Source organism: Stegastes partitus, unplaced genomic scaffold (genome assembly GCF_000690725.1).
Source record: "Stegastes partitus isolate 25-593 unplaced genomic scaffold, Stegastes_partitus-1.0.2 Scaffold494, whole genome shotgun sequence".
NCBI classification, from domain to species: Eukaryota; Metazoa; Chordata; class Actinopteri; family Pomacentridae; genus Stegastes; species Stegastes partitus.
In genome coordinates this window covers 40227-62015 of record NW_007578225.1, presented here as the reverse complement: position 1 = coordinate 62015, position 21789 = coordinate 40227, and the positions used below count along the sequence as shown (strand labels likewise).

The 21789-nt window shown below is 44.0% G+C and overlaps 1 protein-coding gene across 1 annotated transcript in view; it reads left to right on the top strand.

Moving 5' to 3' along the window:
* Nucleotides 1–781: 781 nt before the first annotated feature.
* The window catches only part of cxadr (CXADR Ig-like cell adhesion molecule), a 48159-nt gene continuing 27151 nt past the window's right edge, over nt 782–21789 (top strand). Inside the window, exon 1 of the mRNA XM_008287280.1 lies at nt 782–889. Coding sequence (XP_008285502.1) covers nt 838–889 — 52 coding nt within the window. The 5' untranslated portion in view covers nt 782–837. The remainder of the gene's footprint in view (nt 890–21789) is intronic.

Sequence of the window (21789 nt, the reverse complement as noted above, 5' to 3'; positions counted from 1 at the left end):
ACTAGTGAGCCTTTTGTAGACTCACTGGTTAACTGGTTAGGCTACAAGAGGCTTTCACTAGTTAACTAGTCAGTATTTTGCCCTTCACTACTTAAGTCGTTGGTTCTCACTAGTTAACTAGTGAAGGAAATTCGAGGTCACTAGTTAACTACTGAGGAGAATCCACTGTTATTATCCATGTTGCACCTCCACCCTGCACTCCTGTAAATTCTTGTAAATAACTACAGTTCTATGGATCTTATTTAAACTTAATTGCACTACTACAGTTATCTTTATTTTTAGTTGCTTTTATTGTTTAGATATTTTTACATTTTTATTTTGTACCCTGTGCCTTACTGTATATTTATTGTTGCACCAACCCACCAGAACAAATCCCTCGTATTGTGCAAACTATACCTGGTAAAAAAATCTGTTTCTGATTCTGAACGTGTTGCTAAAAATGAGTGACTAGTCAGAGTTTTTGTGCAACTAGTGCGGCAAAGTGCACATCTAGTGCGGCTGAATGTCCACTTAATGCTGGACTAGTGAAGAAGACCGATGCCTGATACCGAGGATGAGGAATAAACGCTCTGAGGGCTTTCCAGTCATCGGCACGTGCCCGCCTGCAGAGGGCGTCGCTGCACCTTATATGGAAAAAGCCCTCCGCCTGTCACGTGACAGCCTGCGGCGCGCTCCGCTGTGCACCTGCACGAGGAGGAGGAGGAGGAGGAGGAGAGGAGGAGGAGGAGGCGGGGGGAGTTCGGATGCTTGCTGGAGCTGCGGGCTGTTCACACGAATTCACCACAAGTTCTCGGACCAAGTTTCGCTGGAGAAGTGCTGGAATAAGCTGCGTCAGGAATGGAGCTTTCGACGGCCCGGTTCTGCTGCGTCCTGTTGAGCCTCTTTACCGGTAAGTTTGGCGTCAGCAGCCGCCGCTCAGCTACTTTAAATCTGATGATTGTTTTTTTTTTGTTTCCCACTAAAACGCGGCGAACCAGCCTCCCGGTGGTCAGTCCGGTACCGAGACGTTAGCCGCGGACGGTGACGGGCTTTTTACGGTGAAACGTGGCCCAGTTTCGCTGGTGTTGTCCGAGTTAACCATTAACCAGTAACTTGAATGATTAACGGAGCGTATCTGAGTCCAGTTTGAAGAAACTGCTCAACAGGGAGGAACTCCGACCCAAGGTCAGTTCAGTTAGCTAGCTCAGCGGAACCAGCCCGAACCCGGGTCAGAGTCAAATCCTCAAAGTACGATAAAGTTTGGATGTTGGAGAAGAATTCCTGTTTGGCTCATTAAAGAAGAAAAAGAGAAACACACAAAAAAAAGACAGAATAACACACATTTGAGCAATATTTTGTGTATTTTTTGCACCACACAGGACTTTTATTGACATATTACACTTATTGTATATTTTATATTTCCCTATTGTTTATATTTTCTTATTTATTTTGCCTGTTTATCAGTATTTATGGTGATGGTGATGATTTTTTCTTGTGCTGCAACAACCAAACTTCCCCTTGGAGATCAATAAAATCTATCTATCTATCTATCTATCTATCTATCTATCTATCTATCTATCTATCTATCTATCTATCTATCTATCTATCTATGGCCTCCATGTGACACCGGTTTGGTTTACACCAGGCTAATTCTAATATATATATATCTAATTGAATTGAGGTGGTAGATGGTATTTAGTGGCCAGAGATCAGTCCCTGGCCAACACAATAGCTTGATCCTCTTTTAAACCTGTGGCTGCAGGACTTCAAAGTGCTGGCCTCCCCGTCTGCCATCTGCCAGCAGATCCACCCCCCTCCCCAACCAGACCGTCCCCTTCCCCAGACCCGTCACATCCACCTAACCACATGTTAGCATGTGTCGACAGCTTTGTTTATGCTGGTATCACTCACGCATTTAATCATTTCACTGTCAAGACTTCCACTGAAGGTCCCAGTGACCCCCCACCCAGCTGGGAGGCTGTCTGACGCTGGAGGTGGATAAACTGTGAAATGTTTGATAAGAACGGTTATTTTTGAACCTCCTCCTGTCAATGATTTACCAGCAGTATTGAGCTATTTGGTTTCCTCTCATTTACTTTTTCATTTGAAGCAACACGTGGCGATGATTTTAATTTCTGATATGGCTTATTTATACATTTCAGACCCAAAAAACAAATACAGAAACAATCCTTATTTATCTAATTGTCAAAACTACATAATGTCAGTGACAAATCCGCCTCATGTTTATGTAACTGTAGGAAGTGCGTGGTTTTAATTTCATGAGGGTGTGGCCGTCCTGCGCTGGAATCTACACTGAAACCAGCAGGTCACTCCTCCCACTCACAAACAATAGCGTGAAACTTTTTTTCTTCCGGCCTCTTGTCATCGCCATGCAGTTGTAGTTATTGAAATATCGTCTGCGATTTTAATGGGAAGCCGCATAACCGCGGCCACAGCAGTGACATTCCAGTCTGCTTATTAGTGCGAGATTGAATGTAATGAAGAAGTGCTTTGTTTGGGATCTTCCAGCACATCTCTTTATGTAAAAAAAAAAACAAGGGTTATTGAGTGTGATATAAGGTCTATGTAGTGTGTTGTTTAGCCATCTTTTGTCTCCTGATTCACATTGTTGTGTACACTACTTTGGGCTCATTACCATCTTAATGGCACTATGGTCTCATCATTTGGGCTCCGTTCCACTTCAGCGGACAAGAACAGTATCTGCCAGAATTGTGGGCTTCTTTTAATGTGGCTTAGAAATACACAGCGATGTGCTAACCTCTAACAAGTAGGGTCTTTCTGCTCCATTTTCTTTGTCCTATTTGTCCATGAGACACTGCGTGGAATGTAAAACGTCGACAAAAGAAATAAAAGCGAGCGGGGGAGAGATGTGAAATCCCTAAAAACCAGAGCAAATAGTCAGAATCTGTAAAATATTCATGGAGCCTTCAGATTTTAAAAATTGAATTAAATGAAATCATTGTGTTTGTGTCGGGCGTCATTCTGGGTTTTTTTTTTTTAAGGTTTCAGGTAGATGTCAACAAGAGATAAATAGTCAAATACTTGGTTTGTAGTGATGTTCACAGTCTTTAATGATATGAGTTAGGGTGTGTTTTTCTCAGGGACAAGAACCAGAAAGACTGCTGACCCGTATTTGCATCTGACACACGGTTGCACAAACCCCAACTTAATTTAGTTAAAGTGCCTTCATGCTTGACAAATTAAACTAAAAGGGGGCTTTTCAACATTTATCTGTCAGTGTTAATTGGCTGTAAGTTGTGATCTGTAACCAATCAGAAGGCCGTTTCTCAGCACCACAGAATTTATTTTATCTGGAATTGATTTAAATATGCAATTAATTGGAAAAGTTATCTGACTTAGAAAATCGGTCAGGCTGATTCTTGGTTGACCACTAGCTTGCATGCTTGGTCAGTTGGTTTGTGTTGTCCCACCAACTACCTGAAGCTCTCTGATCTGTTTTAAATGTCGATCCCTAGTAAAAAACATGCTTTATGGTAAAGTGATGAAATTTGTATTTCTAATCCTCAAGTTAACAAACAACAGAAAAAACTGTCTTGACTCCTAAAGATAGTGTAGGTGTGAAAATACTTGTTTTATAGGGGCTCCTTTTTCATTTCTTGTGGTGAGTTTGGTTGTTACTGGTTATCAGTCAATGTGCTTCCTGCCCCAGAGAGCCGACTGATTGGTTCCTTATTCAGTGAATGTCAACAAAGAGCTTCTCCATGAAACACTGTTTATTTATCAGTCACAAGACACTATGGTTAACCCTGCGTGGCATGTCCATCCTCCTCCTCCCTTATCAGAAGACACCTCTTGATTTAGATGTGGCAGGTTCTGTTCTTAAAACAACTACCATCCTATACAGCTGAGCTGGATTACGTTTTTAGGGCAGCATATTTTCAGCCTGATTACATTTGTTTGAGGCAGAAATGGATTTCCAATCTACGTATCTGTCATTTGTTTTATTGCTTCGCTGTTGCTCCTTTTCAGTCGACCAATCGTACATTAGATGGGGTTGGACTCAGAAAATTGAGGAGAAGCTTCAAGCACGTTGTAAAGGGTTGGATTTTAACCCAAACTGTGATTTTTCTTATTTTGATTCAAGTTTTTAACGTGTGGTTGTGAAAGTACCGACCAAAGTAGGACGTTTATGGTGCCTAAACCCAACATGTCTGTGGAGATTGTCAGTCCTCCAGGTCGTGGTTGTTCTCGTGGATTAATCGTAGCAACTGCTTGAGTTCCTTGAAGACGTTCCACCTCTCATCCAAGAGGCTTCATCAGCTCTGACTGACTAGTTGGGAGTTCCAGATATCCTTAAGGAGCCGTTAACGCCTGAGTTTCGGCTTCATTTGGGGATTTGTTGCTCCTCCCGCTGCCTAAACCGAACTAAGCAGCAAGTTGAACTGACAGTGAAATCTAAATGTCTAAGTATAGTCGACAATAATCACCTCAGATGTGACGTGAACCTCCTGACAAAAGTTCTGTTGCCGCATAGACCACCATCCGTCCCTCCTACCTCCAGACTTTGTGGCGTCTTTACACTGGAAACCTTTCGTACAGTGTCATAGCCTTACCTACAGGTTGAAAATCTGTTTCTTTCAAATTATAAATGTCAGTGCAGTCTAGTTGCTATAAGTGTTGTAGAGGACTTGGGTGGTAGCTCCGGTACATTACTGCAGGATCTTCCCTGGTCCTCTCCCCTCCTGGTTGTTTGGGTCCAGAACGAGGCCGTTGACCTGGGCCCAACAGAAACCTGGGGAAAATGTGAGCAGGCGCAGAAGGCAGTTACCTGATAAGCCTACAGCCCCAGCCCTGGCCAGAGACCGGTTGCTTGGTTACCTTTTGAAAACAGACGTGCAGATACAGGGAGTGTGTGCGCTCTGCCTGCTCCAGAAAGCTACCCTCCCCCTTGTTTGTGTGCATGTGCTAGGTTCCCTTTTACAGCAGATAAAAAACAAATCCCTGTGTGATTTTGCTCAGTAGCTTTTGCAGATGAACTTGAAACACTAGAGGTTTGAGTTCTTTGGATAAGAGCGATTATTACAAAACAGTGTGTAAGAAAAAACGGGACCCACGAAGAAACGTTGGGTGGAGGCACGAACCTGAGTCATTGTCATTGGCCTCACGCAGACAATCATGACTAGAGGTCACATTTACTTGTCATGACCCAGCAGTCTAATGGCACTACTTGGCCTCCTGTTGGCTGAAACATGTTGCAGCCACGGCTTCACCTCCAGCCAAAGCACCCACTCCACCCAGAGCCCCCTGTCCTTGGAAATAAAGCAGGGACATGTAGAATCGGATTACACTCCAGGGACACTGCTCTGTCCTCCACAATCTGACGATGGGGACGACCGCACATGAATATTCACAGCACCAGGCGTTAATATTTTAGCATGCCGGCCCCGTACGAGCCTTGTGCCAACTGCTGCTCACCTATATGGGAGTGTGAAATGCTGATCCTACCTTTACCTTGCCACATTAGCCATCCTCTCCTCTCCTCCACCTTCCATTTCACATCTGAATTACTGAATGAACAAATTACTTCCTGCTAGAGAATCAGTGAAAATGATTAATCGTGGTGCTTGCGTCGGAGTCCTGTTAATGGTTTGGCCGGCCGCTTTGTATTCAGAGCTCATTCCTTTTTCACAGGTAGGGAGTAAAACTGCATTCTGGGGCTGCTGCCAAAGCATTTTTGTGGGAAGATATATTGGAAAGATTTTACTCGGACCCCTCGGACGTAAAGTCAATGTTACACTGACGGATCCATAATTCAAGTGTGTGTGTTACACACCTATCTAACTTCTCCGACAGTTTGGCCACGGCGGTGACCTACTGACACCACCAGTGAAGACACCGTTGTATGCAAATCGAATTATGTGCTTTATTGCCCAATAAGCTGAGCTCAAATGAATTTGGAATAAATTACACAATCCAGTGGCCGATGGTTTAATTAATGTCGCGCTTTAGCGTGTGTGTGCTGGAGTGAGTGCAGTATATTGGTTGGCGTCGTCGTTTGGTTTGATTTGTCTGACCAACAGCCTGAAACCTGCACAGGTTCTGTTCACGACGATGAAACCACCGCACGTTCAACATATTCAATAGATGAACATTTGCATAGCCAGCCGTGGGTGTAACTCAGTACATGTTGTCAGAAGTGTATATGGTGCATTTGTGATACATCAGAAACCCATTGTAGGTTTAACCAGGAGAAAACTGATCAGCTGATTAGTATGTGTTTACCAGGACTTACATTTGCTTCCTGTCATGGTTTATTGTAGCAGCACTAGACAGCCGCACTGAACCATTTATTTCCATTTATTTCCATCAAAAACTGAACATTACGCGTCCACAGGTAGAACACCTGTGTGCTCCCTCACCTGTAGCTCATTCAAAACAAACAACAGCGTCACAGGCGTCCTCATAAGGGGAGGATCTTATCTCCACCCAATGAAATAACGTTTTTAAACTGCTTTATCAACTAAACTTTATCTTAAATCAGTAGTTATATTGTTAACACTAGATTTTACCCTCAGCTTTTAACACAGGAAATTTCTATATTTTTAGCAAAATAATATTTAAAGTTTTTAGCTTTTTTTACCTGTTTTATTTGTAACTGTATATTATGGCTCTGACAGTTTACATTTCAATAAAAAACAATGTTGTTTCACTATTTCTATATCTTCTACATGTCTCATTTAATAATGGGGATGCTGTCTTTTTGATGTAGCTTTAGCCTCTTTCAAAGATCAAATCAAATCAAAGATGGCCTCATTTTCCTCATATGTACTGGATAACATTTTATATAGACACTAATGTTGTGTTGATGGATAATCAGAGGTTCTCCTTCAACTGTACAGATATCAGGTAAATTTTAGCCCATTGTGCTGATAAAGCCTCTTTCACTTCTGAGTATGAAATGAATGCAGGACTGTGACAGTATTTTTCTGGTGATTTTAAAGGTTTAGTGTAGAAAACAGCTGAAGTAGTTCTTCAGTCAGAGAAACAGTGAATATAGAGTAAGACAGAGTTTGTCTGCAGCTTCCAAATCACTAAATCCTGCTGCTCTGTGCTCTGAAAGTGAAACTACAATTCGGTCCAGATGATGCTCTGAGTTTCAGACCAAATTTATGAACCACATAAACAGGTGGCTGGAGAAAACTACATTTTAATTATTAGCCTTTGTTCTTATAATTTAGTTAACTCAGTGTTCGGGCTGTTGGCAAACATAATCGACCTGGTTAGTGGTGAACTAGTAGCTCAGTAATTAAACATTTCTTTGTCTGTATGTGATGAACTTTTACTGAATCCTAATCATGTTCCTGCTCTGACGTACAAATGACTTGTTGTGGGAACGTTTTCTGCAACAATTAAATCCTACTTTTGGACCTTCGTCACCTGTGTGTTGCTGCAGAGCTGCAGGGGACACAGAGTTGTTCAGATTAGGATTAGGAAAGATGAATGAATGAATGAATGAATTTTATTGTCATTACACAGTGAACAACCAGATTGGAGAGCTTCTCCTGTTTTCAGTGCAAGTAAAAACTAAATAAAGTGCAAAATTGCTCATTAAAAAGGACAAACATATAAAAAGAACTAAAAGATTTAAGAAATATTGCAGGAGATGATGGATATTTACATACAGATGATGAATGTTTACATAGGGATGATGGGAAAGTGCCTCGTAGACACGCGTCTTACGGTGATGAGATGGAATTTGCAGCACGCTGGTACAGTTTCCATCCCAACAGGGCAGCATTTAGCAGAATGTTAAGAAAACCGGCAAAGAAAACAAAACAGCAAAGCTAATTAATTCCCATTTCCATCCTCAGCTATGATGTCAGGAGCTTCATAACGGTGGTAGCAGTGGACTGATGTGTTTCAACGGGTGCCTGTAAATAGTAGTTTGAGGATAATTGACACACTTCTTGCGTAAGTCCTTCCACAGACGGTGATCTCACTTAATGGGATGATAATGAGCGGACACAAAGGACAGAATGTAGATAAGACGGCTTCAGCCCGACGGCGAGAATCCTTAAAATATGAGTGGAACTGTGCTGAAGAAGAGACGGTCCCCCTGCTATCCGTGTAACCTATCAGTTAAAACAAGGTCACGGCAGTGCTGATTTTCCCCGCTCTCCTGAGTCCATCGGTCATCATCACTGTGTCGCACTGTTAAGGCGATAAACACCCCCAGAGCACATTCATCACTTAGCCACTTGATGCCCGGCTCTGCAGCGCCCACAACGCCCTCTGCTCCTAATGAGGAATAATGGGCTCCGTGACAAATAAGCTGTTCGCTGCGATGATAATAAGAGTTTTTGCGTATCTCAGACGCCAGAATACTGTTTTTTTTTTTCCCCGAAGCAGAGAAGATGCAGCACGGCGGACGGTGAAGGAGGTTTGGAGGATGTCTGAATAATCATCTGGAGAAAAAAACGCTTCCAGAATTTGTTAAATAAGTTTGTTAAATGTTTTATAGCGATTCGTTTTCTCGTTAGTGCCGCTGTTTTTAAATAGTTGAAATTAATGCCTCCGTTCAGATTTAGTTTTTTGCTAAAAGGTTGTCGTTTGCAACTCTGGTGGAATTACAAAATATTCCACAGCGAAGAAGCATTTTTCTTTGTCCTCATTTTGTGACTTCTTTATGGTTTTGCACAACACCCTGAGCTCGACATCTCAGTGTGAGGATACACAGCATGGCAGGCAGGCAGGGCCCCGGGGTGCTGCATCTGCATCTGCATCTGCAGGTGCTGCTTGCTCCTGCTTACCTGCTAGGTAGGTGTCAGTTTGGCTCTGCACATGCTTCAACCTCTGATAGATAAATCTGTGCTGCAATGTTAAAGAAAAAAACACCCTTATCGTGTAAAACAGACCTGACAATAAATTCTCCAGTGGACGTATCACGCTGGAGATTAGCGTTGCGTATTGTATTGTATTGCGCGTGTCACGTTATTATCGGCTGATGTCCGGGCATTGTCTTACACGGAGCAGAGTTGTGGGAAGATGATTATATTTTGTCCTCCGGCAGTAAGCCCCCCCACTCTCTCCGCTAAGAACATTAGAGTTAATTGTGTGTCTAATCTTGAAAAATATTACGTCTCAGAAAATAAGCGACATAAGCAGAAGGTGGGGGGAGTTTTTGGAGGAGGTGGAGGGGAGGCGTAGCAGCTGTTGAAGGAGCCATTTTTAGCACCTCGTCTCATTGAAAAACATTACACACTGTCGACTGCAGGTATTGTCTCAAGAAAGCTTCTTTCTTTACTCGTCCCGCGTGACGTTGCTCCCCGTGGTGCTGACATTCACGCCGGTCTCCGTCTTAGTCAGACGTTTAAATTATATCGTTATGCTAATGTCCATAGACAAAAAAAAACAAAAAAGAGTGATTTGTTGTGAAAAATCCCAGGCAGGAAATCCCACTCTGAACAATTTTACAGCTCGCTTTCATTATAGATTTTAGAAATATTGAAGCGTTTTGTGAAATTTTAACGATGCAGACCGAATCTCGTTAGGAGTGTTGATACAAAGCAACACGGAATTAGACCCAGAAAATCCCATTTCTTACCACATTTGTTGCTTCATAATCAGCCTGATGCTCAAACGAAGCCAAAGACTGCAGTGAAAATCCTCCGAATCTGTGAAGAGGCCAAATATTAAATGTAGGTTTTATTGACAGCCGGTTCTGTATCTGGTAGAACATCTGTGAACCTCGTCATTATAGTGGATGTATTGGATATTATAGGTGTGTTTGCAGGTGTAGTGATAGTTTTACAAAATGTCCCTTTTAGAATTAAAATTAATTACGTCATGAAAAAGCATCACATTAGATCAGAATGGAAGAAACCTAACAGAGTCAAAGATATATATCTGGGGGTTAAACTTTACAATAAGTGCCTTTAATTTATATTAACAGGTAATGGAGTGTTGTCATTTCCAAACTACTCACTAAGACAAACCACTAAGTCAGCCGGTGTTTTTCTTTTATGCTTTTTTTTAATGTAGGGCAGGTTGGGAGCCCAGGAGTGAAGTGCAAATGTTAACAGGTCTTCACCACATTCACATGACTTTCATTTGCAAACTATGGTTTTACAACCAGGTGTCCATAACGAGTGTGGCCGTCTGCCACCTCCCCTTTCTGCCGTTAATATTTATTAAAACAGTCCTTTCCTCCTCCCCCGGCCTCTGAAGTTATTACTCCTGGGTCCTTATTGGATCTATAGGTATGATGACCGGGACATCTGCTACAGTTGGGTATAGAAGAGGCTCAGCGCTTGAACCACAGCAAGGTCAGCAAGCCACAACAGACATTTAATTACTGTAGTGCATCTCTCCGCCATGTGAGGAAATCGGCAGCTGGCCCAGTTGCCCTCCAGAGAGATGAGATTGAACTGAAAATAGCTTTGTGACTCGCTGGTTTATGATGGTCAGAATGCACATTACTGCACAACCTTAATCACAAGTGCTGCTGTTTTAATAAGCAGGCACACAGGGGCGGCCGGGGCTGGAGCTGTTGCTGGTAACTTCCAGAGGAACCAGCTGTTAAGTGTCTTAATGGAGCCCATGTATAATTCATGGGCACACACACAGCGCTGCGTGACTGGCTGGCTCGCTCTGAGTGGCTGATAATTGGGAGAAGAGTAGATTCACCACCCAGTCTCCAGCCACACCGGCACTCACAGCAGCCAGCTCCCTCCACCAGGTGTAGGGCAGCGTCGCCTCTGCGTTTAATACCCCTGAGACAGGACATCCATCTGACAAGAGCGAGGAAATGATTTATAAGTGACACTTAGAGCTATAGCACAACTCAGCAGCTAAGAGTTGTAGATTAACGAGCTGTGGACACATAAAAAGATCCTCTGACGGCCCGCGGTGTCACTCAGCGTTTTGTCAACTCAGTCCACTTTCAGATGTGCTGCAGGTGTAGGGATGTGTCGGTCCCACTTAGCATTTGGGCTGTTGGACACCGATCATACCTGCAAGATGTGGGTCCAGTCTGGGTCGAAAACCAACTGAGCAGTAAGCAGACTTGCAAATACAAGTCAACATAGAGTGAGTACACCACACGAGGACGAAGCAGGTCCATCAAGAAAAGACAGGAGCGTTTATTAATAAAACAGAAGCTTAAACTATTCTACGGTTAAACATGTACCTAAGCTAAGGAAGTGAAGCTTATTCAAACTATGAGAAGTTTTCCTATTCCATCCATCCATCATCTATAATCCTCACTAGGGTCTTGGGGGGCTGGAGTCTATCCCAGCTGACTCAGGGTGAAGGCAGGTTCACCTGGACAGGTAACCAGTCTATCACAGGGCTACACTTAGAGACAGACAACCAAGCACACTCACATTCACACCTACGGACAATTTACAATCACCAATTAACCTCAACATGTTTCTGGACTGTGGGAGGACGCCGGAGAACCCGGAGAGAACCCACGCTGCACGGGGAGAACATGGCAGAAAGATCGCGAACCCGGCGACCTTCGAGCTGCGAGGCAATGGTGCTAACCACTGCTTCACCTTGCAGCCCTGCATAAACACAGTGCTATAAAATAGAATAAAATTGATTAAAATTAAATAAAATTTTACCAAAAGCCCTCTTAAACTTCATTAAAGCCAGGGAGAGGAGGTGTGTCTCTAGGGAAGATCTAGAAACCTCGGTGGATCCTGCAGAACCGATGTGCCGCGGCGAGTTTTCCTATTCTGTATTCATAAATGGGATATTTAAGGTAATGCAGACTTGCTAACAAGCACAGTGACCCAAATCTTAAAGCCTTAAACGTGATGATATGTAACACGGGAGTTTGTTGTTCTCTCGTGTGCTGGTCACCCTACCTTCTCGTGGAGGATACGGTGGTGTTTTCTGAAACTATCGGCTGTAATAAGTCTGAGAACTGTGACACGGAGCATCACGTGGCTCGAGGCTACGAGCAGCAGCAGCAGCATGCATGTAAAACACATCTGCATAGTTGAGCACTAAAGAACATGTAGCCCGTACAATCTGCAGCCTACTGCAAAAAAAAAAAAATGCTGCTTATTTCTAAAAACGAAAGCTCATTTAAGCCTTTAAAAAGATATTTATACATCCAACCGTATACCCAGAAACTATGTTATTTATTGGAGCCCCAGTTATTGTACCAGTAAAACAGGACTTTTTAAATTGGGATCTGGTGAAAGAATGTTATTGATGAGGCTAATCAAGGCCTTTTGAATTACAAGATAGTTTGTTTGATTGCTGGTGCCTCAGCTTGACGTAGTACAGATGCTGTTTTCTACACTTCCACATAGAATAAGGTATAATCAGTCCAGTCAGTGTCAAGAGTCTTGCATTTAAACCATCTGCTCCAGTTGGGTTTTTTGATTCAGTTAAGGCCAGGTGTTAGACGGATCTTTCTCGGGGAATGTCTTTTCTCAAATGTCAGGCGACACGAAGAAATAATTTTAAAATGTTAAAATGTCAGTCATTGGTTCTTTTTCTAAGACGAGCACCGAATCTAGAGAAGGACATTTAGGTAGGGAGAGAACATGACTGTAATTTGTTTTCCTGCTGAATTCCTTCTGTTATAAACGCCCAGCTGTTTTTCACACGTGGATGTCAGAAAAGGTTGATGTTGTTTGGACTCTGAGGAACGAACACGTTGCCAGAAGCTTCCAAACCTCTGAATCTTGCTAGTTAACCATCGCCGCTTGTTGTTATCCTTCTGCTTTAAACGCATATTTTCATGTGAGGCAGGTAAACAGTCGTGCAGTCACTTCCACTGAGATTATCTGCTTGCCAGCCTGATCCAGGAAGCCCTATAAACAGTGTTAGGCTGCCTGTCTAGACCACTCAGGGGTCAGACCTTTTTAGATGTCATTAGAGCCATGAGGGAGTTGGCTTGTATGGCAGGTTTCAGGCAAAAGCACTTTACTACATCCACTACACACTCACCAGCCAGATGACTTTGCAGAATCTTCTGTGGTTGTCGGGCTGCTGGCGACATTTTTCCCTTTTTACCGTCTCAAAAGATAAAACTTGAGTTATGCTGGTTAAGAATCTGATGAAATCATAAACCCAATTTTGATTCTCTTTGTAGTCTGTAATTTACTGCAGTAGCCATACAGAGTAGGTGTACAGTCGTGACTTGATAATCCGACCCTTAACAAACCGAAAACCTTGCTATCCGACATGTTTTTAGGAAAAAACAACAGAACCCATAAAAACAGCCTGAACATAGCGACAGCCTTGGATTCTGACTCTGACATGACATTTAATGTCACCAATCAGGATGACGGCGTATTATCTGACTGAACAATCCCACAGATTGGCTACGTTCACACTGCAGGACTTGATGCTCAATGAGGATTTCTTTGTGACTTCCTTCACGTTTCCAGTTCAATGCGACTTGTATGTGATCTGCTGTGTGAACTTCATACGAGCCAAAAGTGTCCCGCATGCGCACAAGAGGACACGACGACGTCACACGCAGCGAGCGTGCTCAGTGTTTATGGAAGTAAACATGGATGGTAACGGTGGAGCGTATCTGCCACTCCCCCGCCGCCACCGATGGAGGAAACAGAAGTGTGAGCGCTAACTAAACTAGCATCAGCAGCCAAGTACTGCCTGTGTGTTCTGGACACTTCCACCCCGTCAGAGCGCTGCCCCGGGGTGGAAGTGTCCCCCGACCACACCGAATATTCAGATATTCAGCATTAGTTGAGACCAGAAAGTTCTATTGGTACCAGCCCTATTAGTTATTATAACAACTATGAACAATAATTAACAACACATGATCCTTCCAGCATCAAGCCCTCCTTGTATCTGGACCTCCGTCTTGACAATCCGACAGCCTTGCTATCCAACATAAAAGAAGGTTTTACATTTAATGTCGGATTATCGAGTCACGACTGTACTTACTGGTAGTTGTGGAGTCTGCCTCTCCTATGGTGGCTTCAGCACAAGACGTTTACAGGAAAATAATGCAGCATTTAGTCCAGAACAAGTACGTTTTGTTCTATCAGGTCTGTCTCAAGTTGCTACCACCAGAAACAGGATTATTAATACTGTGTGTGAAAATGGAAGCCCGACTCAGGGTTGCAGGTATTACTGACTTCTTTATCAAAGCTACCTTAGTTTATTTGGCTGCCCCCCTTGAAAAGAGAGACCAGCAGCCCTTCTGTTGATTGCTCGTGGTGTTAAACTGCTCTTGCTGTTGCCATAGTAACCACAGGTGTACCTGAATCAATCAGGACTACAGCTTTGGTTTGCGTGTACTGTATTTTTTAAAAGGCAGGCAGTGTGAATAATATAACAAACATTTGAGAACAAACGCTGCTATTTTCATTAGAAAGTGATGATTGCAGATGTGTGTTTTTAACCCAGGTGTCAGGCCTCCTCTCTGCATCCCCGGTACCAGCTTAATTCTGCCGGGTATTAGGAACTAGCACAGCTGCTGCTTTTCGATTCAGAAGCAATTTCATGCCCCATAGTCCGATTTAATGTGGGAGTAATGTATGTGTTGATGTAAACTGTGCTCAGTGTTTTCTGAAGGAGTTTGTGTCCAGTTTGCAGTGATTAGCTCTCTAAGATTTTGTTTTTTTTTTTTCCTTGCTCGGCTTGTTGAGATGGATCTAATTAGCCTATCAGGGTCACGACACCAAACTTTTCACTTGCAGCAGCTCGCAGCGTAACTCCTCCAATCTGGAATGTCCTCAGATCTGAGCTGTGCGTCTTTAACGGGCTTACTGCATTTATCTCTGCTGTCCAGACTCTCTGCTTTTCTTCACGACTTTGACAAGCCTCATCTCATGCACACTTAAAGAATACAACATGGAGAGCAGATACCGTCACACCATGTCATGACTGAGAATGCGGGACTGCCTCTTTTGTGCACGATAGCTGAACTAGTGCGGCGGAGTTATTTTTAAACATTCCCCAATCGTGTCTTGTCACTTAACGTTGTGTGTCGACGAGAGCGGTCGTTTTGAGCTCTCTCCTCATGTTGAGGCTGAGAGTGCGAGCTGGAGGCATGAATAAACCCGGCGGTCCCGGTTAAGCTGTAACAACAACTGACAGTCTTCGCCTGCAGCTTCCTACAAGGCTCACCACTCAGGTGCATTTACTACACCTGCCTTCAAGAACCTCGGAGTGAAGAAGAGACTTTGAAATATCGGGGCCTGTTTCACTGCCTGTGCTGAGGGAAAAAACAGGGGGAGAAAAGAAAAAAGGATTATCCGTCTTGTTATCTTTTAACAGCAGCCTTATCTTGATGTCCTGCCGTGGTGTCTCCCCCACACAGAGGACAGGAAGGCACTGTCTGTGTTGTTACACTTCCACAAAGACCTCATTCTGCCTGCCGCAGAGTGCTCTGGACAGGATGAGAGGGTTTAGAGGGAGGGGATGTTAGAAGTGCGTTTGAAAAGGAATTGATGTTTTAGCAGTTATTACAAAGTACTCTGTCAACGTGCCATTTTTTTTTTTTTTTTTGCTCGAGTCCTCAGGCAGCAATCAGATATTTTCAGTAAAATCCGCCGTGCTAGTCCTGTAGCCTATAGAGCTGTGTGTTTTCTACCAGCGTCTAGAAGACCTCTGTGAAGCAGTGTCCCTCAGGCAGGGGACCTAATTTTAGACCAGAACCTGGAGGAGAAGGAATGAGCAAGGCAGACTGGTTGGATGCCTCCCGGCCGGTCCGTCAGACGGCCATACTGCTCTACGTGGAAAGGAGGTTACCGTGTAAATCTAGCGTAGGCGCAGGTAATCTGATGGAGTCTGCACTAAGTGTGAGAAAATCAGCTGTAACCGCGGCAACCGAATCTCCTCTTGGTGATCTTTCATCAGCAGCCAAACTCAGATGCGAGGACAATATGTTAACTGAATTGTAATGTTTGTTTTGCACCTCTCTAATACGTTTTACAGTGATTGAATTATTTCCTAAAGGTTGCAGCAGTCCGCTTAGAGGAACCTGAGAGAAACCCAGGGTTCACTCGGAGGCGTTTGTGTTTGAAATTCTTGACATTTTCTACTTGCCTCTGAACTGGCTGCAGTCTGGCCTGACACCTTAATCCTTTTAGTGGTTTGGCAGCCATGACAGTCTTCTTGTCTCCATAGGCGTTTACTTAGCGCACATTTTGTTTATATGAGGCCGGATTTACCTCAGCACCTTTTAAAGTTGAGTAAGAACAAGACCTCGGTCGATGGAGCCGGCGTGCTGAAGTTGGTCGGTGATTTGTTTCAGATGGTATGAGGAAGTGGTTCCTTATCACAGAGAGACTGAACTCTCCCTTTTCACTCTCATGACTCCCAGAGAACATGGTACAGTCAAACATCCAGCCCACCTCACACTGAGCACATAAAACTGCTGAGCTCTGGAAATTCCAGAAAGGTGAATTTTTTTTTCCCTCCCGAGGAGTCTCTGAGCTTTTTGTAAAATTCCTTCGCTAATGGCTTTGAAACCAGGCTTGTTAGGAGTTCCAGAGCGACCCTCCTCTAATCCCTTATTTAACCCTGTGTTTCAAGAGAAAAGTCTGATGTTCATGCTCTGCTGCTTTAAGCTGACTTTATGAGCCTCTCTGATACAATTAATCACAGTCTGCTTGTACACACTCACACGCTTTGGTTGTTTTTTTTCCATTGTAAATGTGCGCGTGAGGTTTCTGCGCTAATCAGCTCTTAAACACATCCTGTCCCACACAGTAAAAACGACTCTCCGAGAGTCCATCAACCATCTGAATGAAGCTGCTGCACTCTGCTGCACTTGTGTCTCGGTGTTTGATCAGTGACGCTGCCTCCTGATCACAGCTGGCATTGTGCCCTGGGGCCCGGACAAAGGCTGGGGCGCCGGCAGGGGCCTGGTCTCTATCAGACGCTTTATTTGTTTTGGGGGTTGGGGAGATAGGATAGGCAGCGGCATGGCTGCCTCCCCCTTGTTCAGAGAAACTCTTGTGTCAGGAGAGAAAGACTCCCCATGCCTATACCCCACTGAGACATGTGGTTTTAATTTTTTTTTGGGTTCATAGGAAGCTGCTGGAAGCTCAGAAGGACCTGCCTTTAATAAACACGACTTCTTTCAGCAGCCTTACCCGTTTTTCATTTGTTATGTGTTTCAAAAAATGTAATAAAATGTTTTTGGCAGCAGGTTTTTAGCTTCTTCAGCGAGACTGAGAGCAGATCTAATACATACGTAACAAGTCAAGTTAAAGTCATTGAAATGTTTAATATAGATTCAGTCTGTATGTAAGATATTAGCTAAAAGCAGATGTAGGGATAGTAATGTTTAGCCAGCACATACCTGCCTGCTATCTCCGTCCTCTGTTTTTACTTTGATAAACACTTTCTTCATCAAGCGTCATGATTAATTTAGAAGCTGTTTCTAATCCAGCGCCTCTCCTCTGCCACCAGGAGTCAAGTGGCAACAAAAACATACAAAATGCATGTGTTTGGTTTGGAGGCGTATCTTCTATTTTGCTCCATTTCTCAAGTCGTGCAAAATGCTTTCATGTGTTCACTAATTGCTTACAGAGCATTGTGTTGTTTTTTTTTTCTTTTCTCTTGCAACATGAGGGGGACATGATTTGGTAATTACCCCTCTGGCATCTGTAAGTGAAGAAAACACTTCAGCTCTTTCTGTGTCGCAACAGGAATCTTTATAAACGACCAGCGTGCTGCTGAAACGCCTCCGTCTTCTTTTGCCACTTTTCCGTTTTAATTTCCTCTTTGCACGACTGTATTGGTGCATTTTGTTATCGAGTTATCAGTGGGGCTATCTGCTCCGTGCACCGGCGTCCTGCCTATCAGCTTTACGGCACAGCCAGCCATCACATTGTCACCAGTTCACTATGTCCCTGGGCTTCAACAAATCCTGAAGGACAGAGGCCTTTTATAGTTGTGTGTGTGTGTGTGCTTGTTTGTGTGTGCACAGGTCTCAGAGATACTGGAGATGCTGGGCATTGTTATCTGACTCTTCAGGGGGCTTGAGATGAATTTGCTCTCCTCTCAGAGGGGTGGGGTGGAGGGGCAGAGGGAGGAAGGGCTGTGTGCTCGGCCAGAGTTGCTTTCAGTGGTTTGCTTTAGAACTATTCACGGTGGCAGAGGGGTAAGACGAGCACCAACTGCTAAAATCCATTACCCAACACCTTGTAAAATGCTAATGAATTCTATAAATAAGAAGTATAAATTCCAAGGCCATGACTGGAGGATTTTTTTGTGATGAGGACTTAACCATCCATTAAGGAACACGCCGGCGTGACTTTGTCCTTCCTGTCCTCTTCCTTCTCCTCCCTGCTACCTGAATGCCTTTTATTTCTCTCAGTTGTTTAAAGACATCCACCTACTTTACTCCAAATGAACAGGACTGTATATGAAATATTAAGCTGCCCCCCTTGAATCTTTAATGTCTTAATGCAGCCAAAATTGTTTCTCGTAGAAAAATCCCGGGATTATTTGTAAGCCTGGGTTTTCGTGAATGAAATAATAAATGCTCGCGGACGCATCGGCTGCTGTTGACACTGGCAGATATTGTGTTACCCGCGCCCGGTATAGACTTGTGTAAAAGCTGTCAAATGCTCAGGCTGCTGAGTAAAGTGCCTGTCATTCGTCACCCCTTCATCATTTAATGTTCAATTATGTCAAAACAGCCTTTAGGCCATCTGCACTGGGGATTGATGGCAACGCTGAGTGGCAAGCGGAGCTTTCAGGCTGCATTACAGCACAATCAGTATGGTTCAACAGTCCCAGCCCTCCGCAACACTAAATAAACCACGGCCAAGCTCGCTCTCAGGGCACCCACACTGCTTCAAATTGAATAGCTCCTGCGGGAGCACTGGGCCGAGCATTCAGAGCCTTCTTTTTGAGCAGCAACCAAGTTATGAAGTTATCCTCTGCTGTGCCTGAAATAATTGATGTTCTTCAGCGTGGTCACAGGGGATTGGCTCGCCTGTTTGTGATGGGGAGAGTGTCTCTGCTGCTTAATTTGCTCATTCCAGAGCCCCACAGACTGCAAATTTACTGTAATGAATCGCTAATGTTCATCCCACCGTCATTGCCCATCCAGAAAAATGCGCCACACTCTTCAAACGCTCCGTCGCCGCCGTCTCTGTGTTTGTTCTTACGAGTGAGATGCTTTTTTTATTGGGTTGGAAATAACGCTTTGTTCTCAACATTGTTTTAATGTGTGTGTATATTGTTGTCAAGGAGCTGAAAATATTCCACTTGCAGTGTTATGAGAAAACGATGAGAATCCGTACTTGCCTATCTTAATACTCAGATCCATTTTCCCTGCCGCACTTACTCGCTCGTCTTTGTTCAGACTGAGATACTTAAAACTTGACTGAAATGCTAAACCAGTGCTGACGCAGACGCCGAAGCTTACATCAGGCCGAGTGTAACTGCATTAGGATACACAAACCTTTTAAAGAGCATAAACACAAGTAAATCCCAGTGCCGCATAATTCACCTCGTCTACCTAGCCAAGCTTTTTCTGTCACTGTTGTTGCCTTATGAGCCAGAAATAGCTGCTGCCTTTAGCTTCCCGTGCTCAGACTCGGCTTTTCAGACTGCAGAAGAAGCTTATGATCCGCCGTGGCCCCTGCCAAGACACTGAGGGCCTTTGGCTCGGGTCAGGAGAGGTTAGCTTGTCAAACTGTCTCTTAGTTTCAGGGTTTGTTTCTGTCTGCCGAAGCTGCTTCTTACACCACACAGCTTAACCCCATGTCCGTCTAGAAGACCTCTGACAAAACATTTCTCTGTAAATGGTATCCATGCTTAGAAATCTCTGTACATGTCACAGAGAAACTAATCTTTCTTGACTACAGAGCAGAGCGAGACTGATGCATCGTATAGGCCCGTTATCTTACTGCGCTGTCTGTGTGTATGTCGCCTGACAAGCAACAAGAAATCGCAGAGCAGAAATGCCAAACTAGGTTTGGTAGCAGCCTCGCTATTACATACAGCAGAGAGCACTGACAGGTCGATTGTTCAGCCATTCAGTGTACATCCTGGTCAAAGCCAATCTGAAGGAGTCTGAGAGTGTTTCTGTAATATGTTTTCAGCTTCTGTTTATGTTTAAAAAACTACTATTGGCTGAGATTCTGCTTGGATTTTTTTTAACCTCCCAAATATCAATATCAGTATAATTCAGTTCAGAACAGGCCCAGGTGATACCAAATTCCATCCATCCATTATCTAGACACCACTTGATCCTCACTAGGGTCATGGAGGGCTGGAGTCTATCCCAGCTGACTCAAGGCAGGTTCACCTGGACAGGTAACCAGTCTATCACAGGGCTACACTTAGAGACAAACAACCAAGCACACTCACATTCACACCTATGAACAATTTAGAATCACCAATTAACCTCAGCATGTTTCTGGGAGGAAGCCGGAGAACCGGGAGAGAACCCACGCTGCACGGGGAGAACATGCAGAAAGGTGTCCTCACCGGGACGCATACTGGCGACCTTCTAGCTGCGAGGCAACGGTGCTAACCACTGTGACACCTTGCAGCCCCTGATACCACATCATTCAGATTATTTTGAAAGGTAGAACTCATGAAAGTCTGAGGTGTTTAAATGCACAAAATATTTTTGTTTTCAATCTAAAAGTAAATCACATCAGGACACGTCAGCTGTCTTCAGTCACAACAGTCCCCCAGATCACAATGTGACTCCACGGCCGCCCCGCTTCAGCTCTCCAGGTGTCTCCACCTGACTCCAGGTGGCTGGCTGTCGCTGGCTGTCAGGTAGTAAATTTAACAGCTGCACCTCAGAGTAGAATGAAAAAAGCCTGCATCTGATCTCTTGATGTGTGTTTGAAGTATCACCTGTGGTTACGAGAGGTGAAGTCGACTCAGTGTGCGAACACAGTCTTTCTCCACCTACTGTGCAGCTAACAGAGCTACGAGGTGTGGATGTGCCTCAGCAGAGTAGGTTATCTGCCGACGACAAGACTGCCCATTCAGTCCCAGGCTCCTCCTGTCTCAGGAGACGCCGAAGCTCAACTTGCTGCTATTGTTGTGTGAGTGAATGAGAGGCAGTGCTGAGGATAAAATCACTCTATAATGTGATATCTGCAGATATCAGACTGACACCGAGGAGCACACGGATTCAGATTTTTGCCGATGTCTGATATACTGATGTTTTTCAAGTCATTCTGGCTGATTGCTGATAAAATACATGCATGTATTTATCCCTCTTAAACTGAAGGAACATCACTCTCATTATTAAATACAGTGATTTTCAAACATTTGCATTCACTGGACTTGTATATAAACATGACATATTGACTTTTATGTCACATTTTCAAACAGAACTGTACCCCGACAGGACTTCTCTGATTGTCGGTGTCCATTTTGGATCATTATCAGCCGATACTAACGACGATGTTGATATATTCTCTGCATCGAACACAAACAGCAGCCTTCAGTGAATCATGACATCCTCACAGTTTGATCACAGCCTTGGGGGTGGTGCAGGTTTAATTTTAATAATACTGAATCATGTTTTCCTATTAGTTAAAACCACAAGTTGTTGGTTTGGTTGTTTGTTTTTTTGGCCGAGTTGACACGAACTGTAGAGATGCTGAGATAGTAAACTTCCACAAATGCTGAAATAACTTCCCTTTTCATAGCTCTCTCTACCGTGTCCTCCTACTTAACCCCTCTCCCCCCTCTATTTACCTCCTTCACTGCCTATCTACCTCTTTCTCTCTCTCTCTCATGCTGTCTCCTAAGCACCACGGCAACCTTCTCCAAGGGATTGGTTGCCAGGAGACAGGATTCGCTCCCCATTGTATGCTGACAAAGGTGGAGGGGGCGGGC